The 14,847-nt window shown below is 42.1% G+C and overlaps 1 protein-coding gene across 1 annotated transcript in view; it reads left to right on the top strand.

Moving 5' to 3' along the window:
- Positions 1 to 2,815, top strand: part of adarb2 (adenosine deaminase RNA specific B2 (inactive)) — a gene marked incomplete at both ends in the record, with an annotated part of 213,707 nt that extends 210,892 nt beyond the window's left edge. Inside the window, 2 exons of the mRNA XM_084152155.1 lie at positions 1,309 to 1,493; positions 2,639 to 2,815. Coding sequence (XP_084008281.1) covers positions 1,309 to 1,493; positions 2,639 to 2,815 — 362 coding nt within the window. The remainder of the gene's footprint in view (positions 1 to 1,308; positions 1,494 to 2,638) is intronic.
- Positions 2,816 to 14,847: the final 12,032 nt, after the last annotated feature.

Genomic DNA, 14,847 nt, shown 5'->3' with positions numbered 1-14,847 from the left:
TTGCATCACTGCAAACGTTGCATCTGTTTTTTGCTAGAGGGAGTTAACCACAAAAAAGTTAAAATGAAAAGCAAATCAAAGGTATAAAGTTCAGGTTCAGGTGAAACAAAGATACAGTAATTTCATGTTTCAGCTGTTTTTTATTCTTCAAATGTTGCATTAGTGCAAAAGTGTAGCAAATATTTCCATTTGGGCACTATTTAGTTCAATTGAGACAGCAGTCTCCAACAAGACGGTTCCCTGTCCCCATGTGTCTAATCTCTCGTGGACAGACTACATAAACATAAACGGTAGCGTAGATCTGTCATGATACACCTGGATGCATGAGATAAGGAGCAGCATTAGTTCCAGTGCTTGGGGGTTTTCGTCACTGGTTATTTGGACAAATCATAATGTCGCAGGTGTTAGCATCTTTTGAATTTCAGAAGGGGAGGGGACATTTGGCCCATAGACTTGCCGGTAACTTGCAAAGAGAGAGGGTGGAGCTCTTCTTTCTGGTTCCGATCTCTTCTCAATATGTATGGACCCAGAACTTAAAGGTAGACTCAGCGATGTGACGTAGATGCAAAAAGTAAACAGCATAGTGGGTCAGTTTACCATGCTGTACACAGTGTGAAGCAATACTGTGCACATGCACAGATACTGTTTGTGACTGTGTGAGAGCGAAGTGTTGCATCTCACTCATCTATCAATATCTGTGGTGCTGCTCGTGGCAACGTCATTTCGCTGAGTCTACCTTTAATCGAGCATCTGACCAATTACTTGAGTCTTTAGTTCTGGGTTAACCGGGATTACCCTGTGTCTAATATGACTAAAAGCTTAAGCAATCACACACCAATTTTCAAAATTTTTTTTAACATGATATCCAATTGGTAGTTACAGTCTTGTCCCATTGCTGCAACTCCCCTACAGACTCGGGAGAGGCGAAGGTCGAAAGCTATGTGTCCTCCGAAACAAGACCCTTCCAAGCCGCATTGCTTCTTGACACACTGCTGGCTTAACCCGGAACCCAGCCGCACCAATGTGTCGGAGGAAACACCGCCCAGCTGGCGACCGAAGTCAGCCACAAGGAGTCACTAGAGCGCGATGGGACAAGGAAATCCCAGCTGGCCAAACCCTCCCCTAACCCGGACGACGCTGGGCCAATTGTATGCCGCCTCATGGGTCTCCCGGTCACAGCTGGCTGTGACACAGCCTGGGATCGAACCCGGGTCTGTAGTGAAGCCTTAGACTGCTGCACCACTCAGGAGGCCCTAATCACACACATTTTAATAAGACAAATTACCTTTTTCCTGTGCGTCCCTGCAGGTCTGAGTGTCAGCGGTGAGTGTCGTCAGCCGGGGAAGTCTCTGTGTGTCAGTGTGAACTGGACTTGTGGGGACGGTCAGCTGGAGGTGGTCAACACGGCTACGGGACGGAAGAGGGACTCTGGGACGCCATCAAGGCTCTGCAAGCATGCTCTGTTCACCCGCTGGGCAAGGCTGTACCGCAAGGTGAGTACTGCAGACAGAAATACACAGACACTATGCACTGTATCATAATGAATACAGATGTTCTATCTTAATTTGATCACTCTGTTGTTGCAGAGAATTTTCTAGGTTTAAAAAGGTTTCTAAAGTTTAAAAGGCTTCTAAGGAGTAATTTCCACTTTAAAATGTCAGCCTTGATTTTCCCTAACGAAAAATTTATGTTTTATTTTTCCTTTATTTAACTAGGCAAGTCAATTAAGAACAAATTATTATTTACAATGACGGCCTACCCCGGCCAAATGCGGACAACGCTGGGCCAATTGTGCGCCGCCCTATGGGACTCCCAATCACGGCCGGATTGTGATACAGCCTGGAATCGAACCAGGGTCTGTAGTGACGCCTCTAGCACTGAGATGCAGTGCCTTAGTCCGCTGCGCCACGCGGGAGTATCAACCCCTAAAATGTATTATAAACCATATAATAATTCACATGTCATGTTGCTGCAGGATAATTTTTCTGCTGTGAGAAACTGGTCAAATGAAGGAAGTATATCTGTACATGGCATAACAAAATGTCATACCATGCCTTTAATAACGACTAACCAAGCTTCTGGTGAGTAGTGTGGAACCACTTGACATCTCTCTGTGTCCAGCAACAGCTGCCACAGTACTCTACAGCAGCTTACCCCCTCTTTACACAATAGCAGCCTATTATTTTAGAACAAACACAAAGCTCAGTTTAATTTTCATTATGAAAATGTGTGTAAATGCCTGCAAAACCCAAATGGTGGCAGTTAAATTATAATGATTATAAAACCATAATTATTTGGAGAAGCACTTGAGGAGCGCCGCCCTTGGAAATTGGTCCCTGCACGCAGTAAGGCATGCAACAGCAGACACAGTAATCTCCAAAGAAACTTGTGACTGACTGTGCCTACGTCCCCTCTCTCGCCTCGCCTAGCGGCTGCTGCTCTTCTCTTTCTGCCTGTGCAACAAAGGAAATGCACAAAAGCACAGAGAATGTTCAATTGCTTGTGAAATTTAAATGGGGAGATTACACAGCTGTTGAAGTTCCCCGTTTGTGCCGGCTCATTAGTTTTGTTTTGCTCTCTATCTCTCTTACCCTAACCCTCTACCCCATCCTTTTCTCACTCTTCCTTCTCTCTCCAGTTGAGTATCCATGCTTCCGGGCCCGTGGACCAGCCACTGATGTACTGTGAGGCCAAGATGGCTGCCGGCTCTTACCAGACTGCCAAACAGCAGTGGTTCAGATCGCTACTGGAGACAGGCCTGGGAACCTGGATGAAGAAACCTCCAGAGCAGGAGAGCTTCCTGCTACAGGACTAAGACACATTTCAATTCATTCCAGCCATTATTATGCACACGCACACCAGCTTCCTGTGGTGTGCGTGTCCGTGTTCATCCTTCCGTTTGTGTGCGTGTCTGTAGAAGGAGCATGTGGCAGTTGGCTTTATTGTTGTCCGCTGACTTTGGTTTGCTCTACAAGCCTCCATCTCCTCCTCGGCAAAAGCCACCTTTGATGTCGGTCGTTCAAGTCCCACCACCAAAAAAAAAAAAAAATGGGAATGAAAGAAAGAAAGTGGGTTTGATCGGACCTCTCCTTCAATATCCCGCCGTTCCCTGGTTGTCATGTCAGAGCCAGGGAGAAGGCAGGAAAGAAGGCAGGGTAACCTTGGTCAATGTGAAAGCCAGCCGCTATCTTGTCATCAGCCAATTGGGAGCGGCGGTGTGCCTGCAGAGCTCCAGCGGGGACGGGGGACAGGGCCAGCCAATTACAGAGCCTGTCATTGTGACGTGTGATGGACAGAGTGATGGAGAAAGAGAAAAGGACCACAGAGAACCAGATAGACAACTCACCGTTACACACACACACACACGCAAGGACACACACACAAAGAGACACCCTTGCACACAGGCCTCGTTCACATACGCTCCCGGTCAAAAGTTTTAGAACACCTACTCATTCAAGGGTTTTTCTTTATTTGTACTATTTTCTACATTGTAGAATAATAGTGAAGACATCAAAACTATGGAATAACACATATGGAATCATGTAGTAACCAAAAAAAAATATATTTTATATTTGAGATTCTTCAAATAGCCACCCTTTGCTTTGATGACAGCTTTGCACACTCTTGGCATTCTCTCAACCAACTTCGTGAGGTAGTCACCTGGAATGCATTTCAATTAACAGGTGTGCCTTCTTAAAAGTTAATTTGTGGAATTTATTTCCTTCTTAATGCGTTTGAGCCAATCAGTTGTGTTGTGACAAGGTAGGGGGGTATACAGAAGATAGTCCTATTTGGTAAAAGACCAAGTCCATATTATGACAAGAACAGCTCAAATAAGCAAAGAGAAACAACAGTCCATCATTACTTTAAGACATGAAGGTCAGTCAATACGGAACATTTCAAGAACTTTAAACGTTTCTTTAAGTGCAGTCGCAAAAACCATCAAGCGCTATGATGAAACTGGCTCTCATGAGGACCGGCACAGGAAAGGAAGACCCAGAGTTACCAGCCTCAGAAATTGCAGCCCAAATAAATGCTTCACAGAGTTCAAGTAACAGACACATCTCAACATCAACTGTTCAGAGGAGACTGTGTGAATCAGGCCTTCATGGTCGAATTGCTGCAAAGAAACCACTACTAAAGGACACCAATAAGAAGAAGAGACTTGCTTGGGCCAAGAAACACGAGCAATGGAAATTAGACCGGTGGAAATGTGTCCTTTGGTCTGGAGTCCAAATTGGGGATTTTTGGTTCCAACCGCCGAGTCTTTGTGTGGGTGAACGGATTATCTCTGCATGTGTATTTCCCACCGTAAAGCATGGAGGAGGAGGTGTTATGGTGTGGGGGTGCTTTGCTGGTGACACTGTCTGTGATTTATTTAGAATTCAAGGCACACTTAACCAGCATGGCTACCACAGCATTCTGCATCGATATGCCATCACATCTGGTTTGGGCTTAGTGGGACTATAATTTGTTTTTCAACAGGACAATGACCCAACACACCTCCAGGCTGTGTAAGGGCTATTTTACCAAGAAGGAGAGTGATGGAGTGCTGCGTCAGATGACCTGGCCTCCACAATCCCCCGACCTCAACCAAATTGAGATGGTTTTGGATGAGTCGGACCGCAGAGTGAAGGAAAAGCAGCCAACAAGTGCTCAGCATATGTGGGAACTCATTTAAGACTGTTGGAAAAGCATTCCAGGTGAAGCTGGTTGAGAGAATGCCAAGAGTGTGCAAAGCTGTCATCAAGGCAAAGGGTGGCTATTTGAAGAATCTCAAATATACAATATATTTTGATTTGTTTAACACTTTTTTGGTTACTACATGATTCCATATGTGTTATTTCAGAGTTTTAATGTCTTCACTATTATTCTACAATGTAGAAAATAGTAAAAAATTAAGAAAAACCCTTGAATGAGTAGGTGTTCTAAAACTTTTGACCGGTAGTGTATATCTCACCTATCTCTCTCCCTTTTCTCTTTGTCTCTCCATCTCCTCTGTTTTTCTCTCTCTTCATCTTTCGCCCCCTTTCTATCCCTCTGTTCCTCTCTCCCATCTTCAACCCCCTCTCTTTCAGTGATCTCATTCTCTCCTCCTCTCTCCACTCTCTCTCTCACCTCCTCTCTCCGCTCGCTTCTGACTCTAACACAAGTCAAGGAGCTAGAGGTTTTGACGTGGCCACGACAGGTTAATTCCATCTGCTCTTAGTGGCACAAAGGGAATAGAGGTGAATGGAGGTGATAGCAACATAACTGCTGCTATTAGCCCACACTGGGGTTCCCCTTTCAGATAGAACACCACAGCCATAGCTTCTTTAATACTTGTCATTAACGCTCTGAGTTGATTTCACCTTTTTACCTTTGTAATCATTCTTTGAGGTCTCTCGCTGTAACTTTTTTTTTTACCACAGACGGGTTGATTATAAAGGGGGGTTGATTAACACACAATAGAGCAGTCATGAGCCTGACTTGTTAGCTGCGCTCACTTTGAGCTGGTGTAAAAGGGTTGTGACCGGGTTGTGACTGACCTGCTATAGTGGTTTGGTTGTGGAGCGATTACCTGCAATGATGGGAAGGGCACAGAATAGACTGACATTCAGTCGTCAATGGGAGAAAAACTATAAATACAACCCTCCTTAACAAAATGCATTTTGGTCTTTAGTTGCGGAGTCATTAACTCTCAATGGGCCCTACTCTATAGCCCAGGTACTTGGTGGTAGCGAGGGACCTATCTCTTCTTTGTTTCACATCCTCACTAACTCCCCAAGCCAGTCTGTAATGGTTCAGAATTCTAGAACACACTACACACTATCAAATGTCATCCGTAAAACACTGACTTCTCAACCCTGGCCATGTTTGTCCACGTTGGCACCATCGTTTATGTTTTTGTTAATTTCAAATGTATGATTTCACCCCCTGTTTAATCTTGACAATATGCTTTATTTTAATATTTCAAGTATTGTAAAATAATTTCAAATCATTAGGTCAATGTTTTCTTTTTACGTGTGTGATGTTTGAATGTAGGAATAAGATAAAGTTATATGCATACATTATCATCATGTTGTTTAAATCCTCCCACCTTACTATGACACTTTCCTTGGAGGTCACGAAGAGAACAGTCTAGGCTATTATATTAAACACAGTAACAGTGTCACCTAGTGGTCATAGTTATTATGTGTCAGTGTTGTTACTTGTCCATCACTCTCCTCTGCCTCAGATCCCATTTTGGTAGTGTGTAAGGTCCATTGGGCAGGTAGACTGTAGGAAACACTGTCACATATATTTATTTGATATACTGTTCCACCGGACAAGAACGTGGATCATCATTATCATCATCAAAGTGGGATATCGTTTTTCAATTGGAAAAGTTCCAAAATAGCTGGAGTAGGTCTTTAAGTTGTTATAAATATCCTCCCTGTCCCCATTAGTTGAGTAGAGATCCAGTGAAGGTTGTTCTCTTTTATAAAGGGAACCCACCCTGTGCGTTTGTCAAGGCTAGTATTACCCCAATCACAGATCACTAGATGCATGTCATACATACATAAATACAGTGCATGTCAGGGTTGGGGTCAATTCCATTTAAAAGTATTGACTGAATTGAAATGGAATTGACCCCAACCCTGGTACACATAGGATATTATGTGGAGTGATAATAAACCATGAATAAATTCAAACTCTTTTGTCATCTTCATACACATACATGTGTTGTCAAGAATAATCAAACTAGTTTTCCCTCTGAAAGTTCATCTTGTACATATTTCTCTTTTATTTTCTCATTCACTCTATTATTAATGTAGAGGCACATTTTGTTGGAAGCTTGTGATATGTTTTACCAGTTATTTTTCATAGTCATTCAATTAGTCAAACATACACTATATATACAAAAGTATGTGGACACCCCTTCAAATTAGTGGATTTGGCTATTTCAGCCACACCTGTTGCTGACAGGTGTATAAAATCGAGCACAGCACACATGCAATCTCCATAGACAAACATTGGCAATAGAATGGCCTTACTGAAGAGCTCAGTGACTTCCAACGTGGCACCGTTATAGGATGCCACCTTTCCAACAAGTCAGTTCGTCAAATTTCTGGCCTGCTCGAGCTGCTCCGGGTCAACTGTAAGTGCTGTTATTGTGAAGTGGAAACATCTTAATGCTACAGCATACAATGACATTTTAGACGATTCTGTGCTTCCAACTTTGTGGCAACAGTTTGGGGAAGGCCCTTTCCTGTTTCAGCATGACAATGCCCCCGTGCAAAAACGAGGTCCATACAGAAATGGTTTGTAGAATTTGGTGTGAAAGAACTTGACTGGCCTGCACAGAGCCCTGACCTCAACCCCATTGAACACCTTTGGGATGAATTGGAACGCCGACTGTGAGCCAGGCCTAATTGCCCAACAACAGCGCCCGACCTCACTAATGCTCTTGTGGCTGAATGGAAGCAAGTCCCCGCAGCAATGTTCCAACATCTAGTTGAAAGCCTTCTCAGAAGAGTGGAGGCTGTTGTAGCAGCAAAGGGGGAACCAACTACATATTAATGCCCATGATTTTGGAATTAGATGTTCGACGAGCAGGTGTGCACATACTTTTGGTAATGTGGTGTAGTTTTGTGGTTTCTGGCAAATATAACAAACTGATTCCTCGTTGAAAACCGTTGTTTATTTTGAGAGATATTAACAGTATGGCATGACTGAATGGTAATGTTGTATTAAATGAGTGTATATTTGTAAAAATTTTAAACAATTAAAAAATACAATATGGGAAGATGATAGTGAAGAGATGTCTAATTCAGATAAAATATGTAAATTGATAATTCATATAAAAGATGTAAATTGAAGTTATATGAATACATGCTGCTAAGGTTGTAAATTGCGATTCAGTAATACCTTGAAAGTGAATGTTTGTACATGTGAATAAAATCAGAAAATCTGGTCATTTTATCTCCGTCTTGGTTATTTGTGATGATATAGGTTACTGTGCAATATTTAGTTTCTAGGATACTCATTAGCTTTGTCTGTGGGAAGAGAAAACTGTGTAACATGTGCACCACATAACTTATCAACCTAAAATAAAATGTTTCTGTAGGTGACAGGCAATAACCTACATTATGTGGCCCTTTCCCCTATGAAGTGAAATAAACCCTGTTTTCATGACCGTCTTTCTCCACAGATGAATCACCTCCACGCACAAATATTAGAGACTCTTCCCTTCCCCAAGGAAATACATTGGAAATGGTAATCATCCTGTCTCAGTGGCAGGTGTCAAACTGGGTGGGGAGCCATCAAATGAGCTATGAGAAGGGAGAGTTGTGTGTGTGTGTGTCTCTCTCTCTCTCTTCCCCTCAGGGCAGGTATGTCTCGTGACTGTACGCACTACAACAAACATCATAATTGACTATTTACTCCACGGCCTGGCCCTGGTGCTTGGTCATCTAACTGTAATCTAATAGACATGGTCGGGAGATAGGGCTGTTCTCTGGATACCACTCTGTTCAGAAGTAATGAATGAAATCTACTGTACTGTATGAGCTTAATACCAAGACCAGGGATTTTCCCAACTTGTTCAAACACAAAAATAAAATGCTGCTATTTGTAATTACACATTAACGTCCTACATTACTGGAGGAGATGTTGAATTGCCTGAAGTAAGGTCATCCAATTATGGATTTAACAAGAAAGGAGACATCAATAGAATGCTGTTAGGTCTTGTCTGATAAAGTTTAAACAGAAATCTAACCTTGATCGTGTCAACTGTCAACCAATCCAAATGTGTTATAAGACACATCATTCCCACTGAGGGATGACAAGCGACCCTTATCTATGTGACTAACCCCTGACCTTTCCATCACAGACCGCTTACCACCCCCAGTCAGAGGGGCTTTACAGAGAGGACAGTGGGAAAGGAGCGACAGACAGAGACAAGAAAGCAAGAGAGAGCGAGAGAGAGATAGATTGATAGAAACAGAGGGAGAGAGCGAGAGAGCTTGTTGGGGTTTACAGACAGAGCCAGTCTCCCCTCCGTATTGATCTCCAGACCATCATGCATCATCACCTCCTCTCCTCCACACCTGCTTGTTAATTAGACTTGGCTCACGTCCTCCTCATTGCCACACATAAAGGTAATAGGGTGCCATTTTGGAGGCAGCCAGGTGCTCTGTGAAATCTACTTACCTGGCCGCCACCAACATTTATTACTGTCCATTTGTATTTACTTGACTTTACTTGGAGGCTGCCACCAAGGGTGCCTCCTATTGGGATGGACCTACAGTGGGGAGAACAAGTATTTGATACACTGCCGATTTTGCAGGTTTTCCTACTTACAAAGCATGTAGAGGTCTGTAATTTTTATCATAGGTACACTTCAACTGTGAGAGACGGAATCTAAAACAAAAATCCAGAAAATCACATTGTATGATTTTTAAGCAATTAATTAGCATTTTATTGCATGACATAAGTATTTGATACATCAGAAAAGCAGAACTTAATATTTGGTACAGAAACCTTTGTTTGCAATTACAGAGATCATACGTTTCCTGTAGGTCTTGACCAGGTTTGCACACACTGCAGCAGGGATTTTGGCCCACTCCTCCATACAGACCTTCTCCAGATCCTTCAGGTTTCGGGACTTTCAGCTCCCTCCAAAGATGTTCTATTGGGTTCAGGTCTGGAGACTGGCTAGGCCACTCCAGGACCTTGAGATGCTTCTTACGGAGCCACTCCTTAGTTGCCCTGGCTGTGTGTTTTGGGTCGTTGTCATGCTGGAAGACCCAGACACGACCCATCTTCAATGCTCTTACTGATGGAAGGAGGTTGTTGGCCAAGATCTCACGATACATGGCCCCATCCATCCTCCCCTCAATATGATGCAGTCGTCCTGTCCCCTTTGCAGAAAAGCATCCCCAAAGAATGATGTTTCCACCTCCATGCTTCACGGTTGGGATGGTGTTCTTGGGGTTGTACTCATCCTTCTTCTTCCTCCAAACACGGCGAGTGGAGTTTAGACCAAAAAGCTCTATTTTTGTCTCATCAGACCACATGACCTTCTCCCATTCCTCCTCTGGATCATCCAGATGGTCATTGGCAAACTTCAGACGGGCCTGGACATGCGCTGGCTTGAGCAGGGGGACCTTGCGTGCGCTGCAGGATTTTAATCCATGACGGCGTAGTATGTTACTAATGGTTTTCTTTGAGACTGTGGTCCCAGCTCTCTTCAGGTCATTGACCAGGTCCTGCCGTGTAGTTCTGGGCTGATCCCTCACCTTCCTTATGATCATTGATGCCCAACGAGGTGAGATCTTGCATGGAGCCCCAGACCGAGGGTGATTGACCGTCATCTTGAACTTCTTCCATTTTCTAATAATTGCGCCAACAGTTGTTGCCTTCTCACCAAGCTGCTTGCCTATTGTCCTGTAGCCCATCCCAGCCTTGTGCAGGTCTACAATTTTATCCCTGATGTCCTTACACAGCTCTCTGGTCTTGGCCATTGTGGAGAGGTTGGAGTCTGTTTGATTGAGTGTGTGGACAGGTGTCTTTTATACAGGTAACGAGTTCAAACAGGTGGAGTTAATACAGGTAATGAGTGGAGAACAGGAGGGCTTCTTAAAGAAAAACTAACAGGTCTGTGAGAGCCGGAATTCTTACTGGTTGGTAGGTGATCAAATACTTATGACATGCTATAAAATGCAAATTAATTACTTAAAAATCATACAATGTGATTTTCTGGATTTTTGTTTTAGATTCCGTCTCTCACAGTTGAAGTGTAACTATGATAAACATTACAGACCTCTACATGCTTTGTAAGTAGGAAAACCTGCAAAATCGGCAGTGTATCAAATACTTGTTCTCCCCACTGTATATAGTGCACTACTTTTGACCAGAGCCCTATGCACTATATAGGGAATATGGTGCCATTTGGGACGTAGACCAAGCATTATTACGGTCTATTTGTATTGACTTTACTTCGAGACCAGTCTTATTACGGTCTCAATTTCTATTTACTTTACTTGGATGAGATTTCCTTCCGGTCTCAGTAAAACTGATTGTATTCTCTTCTTTTAAACCAATCGTTAACCAGATCAGAAAAGTGTTTGACTTAGTCTACATGTTGTTTTATTGGCTTGCTTGACAAGTGCACACATTGATATGTAAAACACACAAAGGCTAACATATTCTGTAAGTTTGGTATATTTTTCTGCTTTAGAAAGGTAAGGAATCAAGTTGAGTCCACCTAACATTGTGGACTGTAAAGGACTAGCCACATCATAAAGAATGTTGGCCGTACGCAGTAGATAACACAGTCAGTTAGTGATAGAGACATTACGGAGGAAGGAAAACTACTTCTGTAATTTTAAACATATTTTGATCTTGAGCACAATATCAGTTAGTGTTGTTATAACACACTAAGTATTATAACTAGTGGCACTCAACATGTTCACTCATTCTATTATTATTATTATTATCCGAGTTATATCATTTTAATGAATTCAATTAACTTTCAAATTAATTTAGCATTCAATATATGATGTAAAATAAATTATATGAGTTATGATTATTAAACTATTCAGTTAAATAGATTCATAATGAAAATAAAAAACATTTCAACGAATGGAAAAGGAATCATACCTTTAATTGGATTTTGACAAGCATCTGTGCAGAGAATACATCTATCCCTAAAATTATAATACAGTGTGCAAAAAGTATAATAAAAGAATGAGGTTTAGGGTGAATATATTTTCTTACAATGAAGCCGCTATGCCTTGCCTATCTCCCAGGACTTTGTTAATCTCATACCACAGTTCAAAATATCAAAAATCATATTCCTTTTTCCCCTTCGTTATAATTCATACATGAGGGTTCTCTGTCCAGCCCTTCCTCTTTGAAGATTAAAGATGATTCTGATACAGTGAAAGTGACGTACAAACTCCCTGAATAAAATAAAAAGTACAACGGTGAAAGAATCTGAGCTACAGTGGGGGAAAAAAGTATTTAGTCAGCCACCAATTGTGCAAGTTCTCCCACCTTAAAAGATGAGAGAGGCCTGTAATTTTCATCATAGGTACACGTCAACTATTACAGACAAATTGAGAGAAAAAAATCCAGAAAATCACATTGTAGGATTTTTTATGAATTTATTAGCAAATTATGATGGAAAATAAGTATTTGGTCACCTACAAACAAGCAAGATTTCTGGCTCTCACAGACCTGTAACTTCTTCTTTAAGAGGCTCCTATGTTACCTGTATTAATGGCACCTGTTTGAACTTGTTATCAGTATAAAAGACACCTGTCCACAACCTCAAACAGTCACACTCCAAACGGCACTATGGCCAAGACCAAAGAGCTGTCAAAGGACACCAGAAACTAAATTGTAGACCTGCACCAGGCTGGGAAGACTGAATCTGCAATAGGTAAGCAGCTTGGTTTGAAGAAATCAACTGTGGAAGCAATTATTAGAAAATGGAAGACATACAAGACCACTGATAATCTCCCTCGATCTGGGGCTCCACGCAAGATCTCACCCCGTGGGGTCAAAATGATCACAAGAACGGTGAGCAAAAATCCCAGAACCACACGGGGGGACCTAGTGAATGACCTGCAGAGAGCTGGGACCAAAGTAACAAAGCCTACCATCAGTAACACACTACGCCGCCAGGGACTCAAATCCTGCAGTGCCAGACGTGTCCCCCTGCTTAAGCCAGTACATGTCCAGGCCCGTCTGAAGTTTGCTAGAGTGCATTTGGATGATCCAGAAGAGGATTGGGAGAATGTCATATGGTCAGATGAAACCAAAATAGAACTTTTTGGTAAAAACTAAACTCATCGTGTTTGGAGGACAAAGAATGCTGAGTTGCATCCAAAGAACACCATACCTACTGTGAAGCATTGGGGTGTAAACATCATGCTTTGGGGCTGTTTTTCTGCAAAGGGACCAGGACGACTGATCCGTGTAAAGGAAAGAATGAATGGGGCCATGTATCGTGAGATTTTGAGTGAAAACCTCCTTCCATCAGCAAGGGCATTGAAGATGAAACGTGGCTGGGTCTTTTAGCATGACAATGATCCCAAACACACCGCCCGGGCAATGAAGGAGTGGCTTCGTATGAAGCATTTCAAGGTCCTGGAGTGGCCTAGCCAGTCTCCAGATCTCAACCCCATAGAAAATCTTTGGAGGGAGTTGAAAGTCTGTGTTGCCCAGCGACAGCCCCAAAACATCACTGCTCTAGAGGAGATCTGCATGGAGGAATGGGCCAAAATACCAGCAACAGTGTGTGAAAACCTTGTGAAGACTTACAGAAAACGTTTGACCTGTGTCAAAGGGTTTATAACAAAGTATTGAGAAACATTTGTTATTGACCAAATACTTATTTTCCACCATAATTTGCAAATAAATTCATTAAAAATCCTACAATGTGATTTTCTGGATTTTTTTTCCTCATTTTGTCTGTCATAGTTGACGTGTACCTATGATGAAAATTACAGGCCTCTCTCATCTTTTTAAGTGGGAGAACTTGCACAATTGGTGACTGACTAAATACTTTTTTTCCCCACTGTATATGCTAAAAACATAAAGTGTATGTCCCAAATGGCACCCTATACCCTATATAGTGCACTACTTTTGACCAGGGCCCATAGGGTTCTGATCAAAAGTACTGTAGCTATACCAGGCGGTGTCAGAAGAAGGCCCTAAAAATTGTCAAAGACTCCAGTCACCCAAGTCATAGACTGTTCTCTCTGCTACCGCACGGCAAGCAGTATCGGAGTGCCAAGTCTAGGTCCAAATGGCTTCTTAACAGCTTCTACCCCCAAGCCATAAGACTCCTGAACAGCTAATCATGGCTACCCGGACCTTTTGCATTGCCCCCCCACCCCAACCCCCTCTTTTACGCTGCTGCTACTCGTTTATTATTTATGCATAGTCACTTTAACTCTACCCACATGTACATATTACCTCGACTAACCGGTGCCCCCGCACATTGACTCTGTACCGGTACCCCCTGTATATAGCCTCCCTATTGTTATTTTATTTTACTGCTGCTCTTTAATTATTTGCTATTTATCATCTATTTTTTTAATTTTAAAAAAAAGAAGTGTTAACTGCATTGTTGGTTAAGGGCTTGTACGTAAGCATTTCACTGTAAGGTCCTGTTGTATTCGTCACATGTGGCAAATAAAATTTGATTTGATTTGAATAGGTTGCCATTTTGGACACAACCCTAAGTTATTTTATTAGCAGATGTGATTTGATATTCTGACAGATGCTGGTAAAAGATTAATGCAAATATGTAATTACATTGTACAGCATTCTTAAGTGTTAAACTTTCTTTGATCTTGAATGTGTAAAATATAACTTATTGTAAAGGCAGTGTTTTTTTTTGCCATTATCTATTGTGAAAAAATCACAGCAGTAGAACGTTGATGTTAATGCAGCACACAGACAAACAGGTACAGTAGAACATGACAGACACACAACACAGCAACAAAGCCACTTCGTGACATTTCATACAACCATGAGCAGAGTTGATTAACTATAGTACATCACATGCAAAACATCAAAACAAACCGTATTGAAGACCAATCAGACTCACAACGGCGTGGGTGGGTTATACATTATGTCGATACAAAGAGCACTTGATAGGAATGGTTCTCACTCAGAATGGGTTGTACTATAACAGTGTTAACGCTCATCGTCATAACTCAACTTGGGACACTGCTTTTCTGACCAGGGAAAGCTATTGCAGCAACTAGCTACCGTGCCTTCCGAAAGTATTCACAACCCTTGATTTTTTCCACATTTTGCTGTTTTACAGCCTGAATTTAAAATTGGTTAAATTAGGATTTTGTGTCA

Source organism: Coregonus lavaretus (assembly GCF_964263955.1).
Source record: "Coregonus lavaretus genome assembly, chromosome: 34".
In the NCBI taxonomy this organism is placed as follows: domain Eukaryota; kingdom Metazoa; phylum Chordata; class Actinopteri; order Salmoniformes; family Salmonidae; genus Coregonus; species Coregonus lavaretus.
The sequence above is the reverse complement of the archived record's forward strand: the minus strand, read 5'-3'. Positions and strand labels throughout refer to the sequence as shown.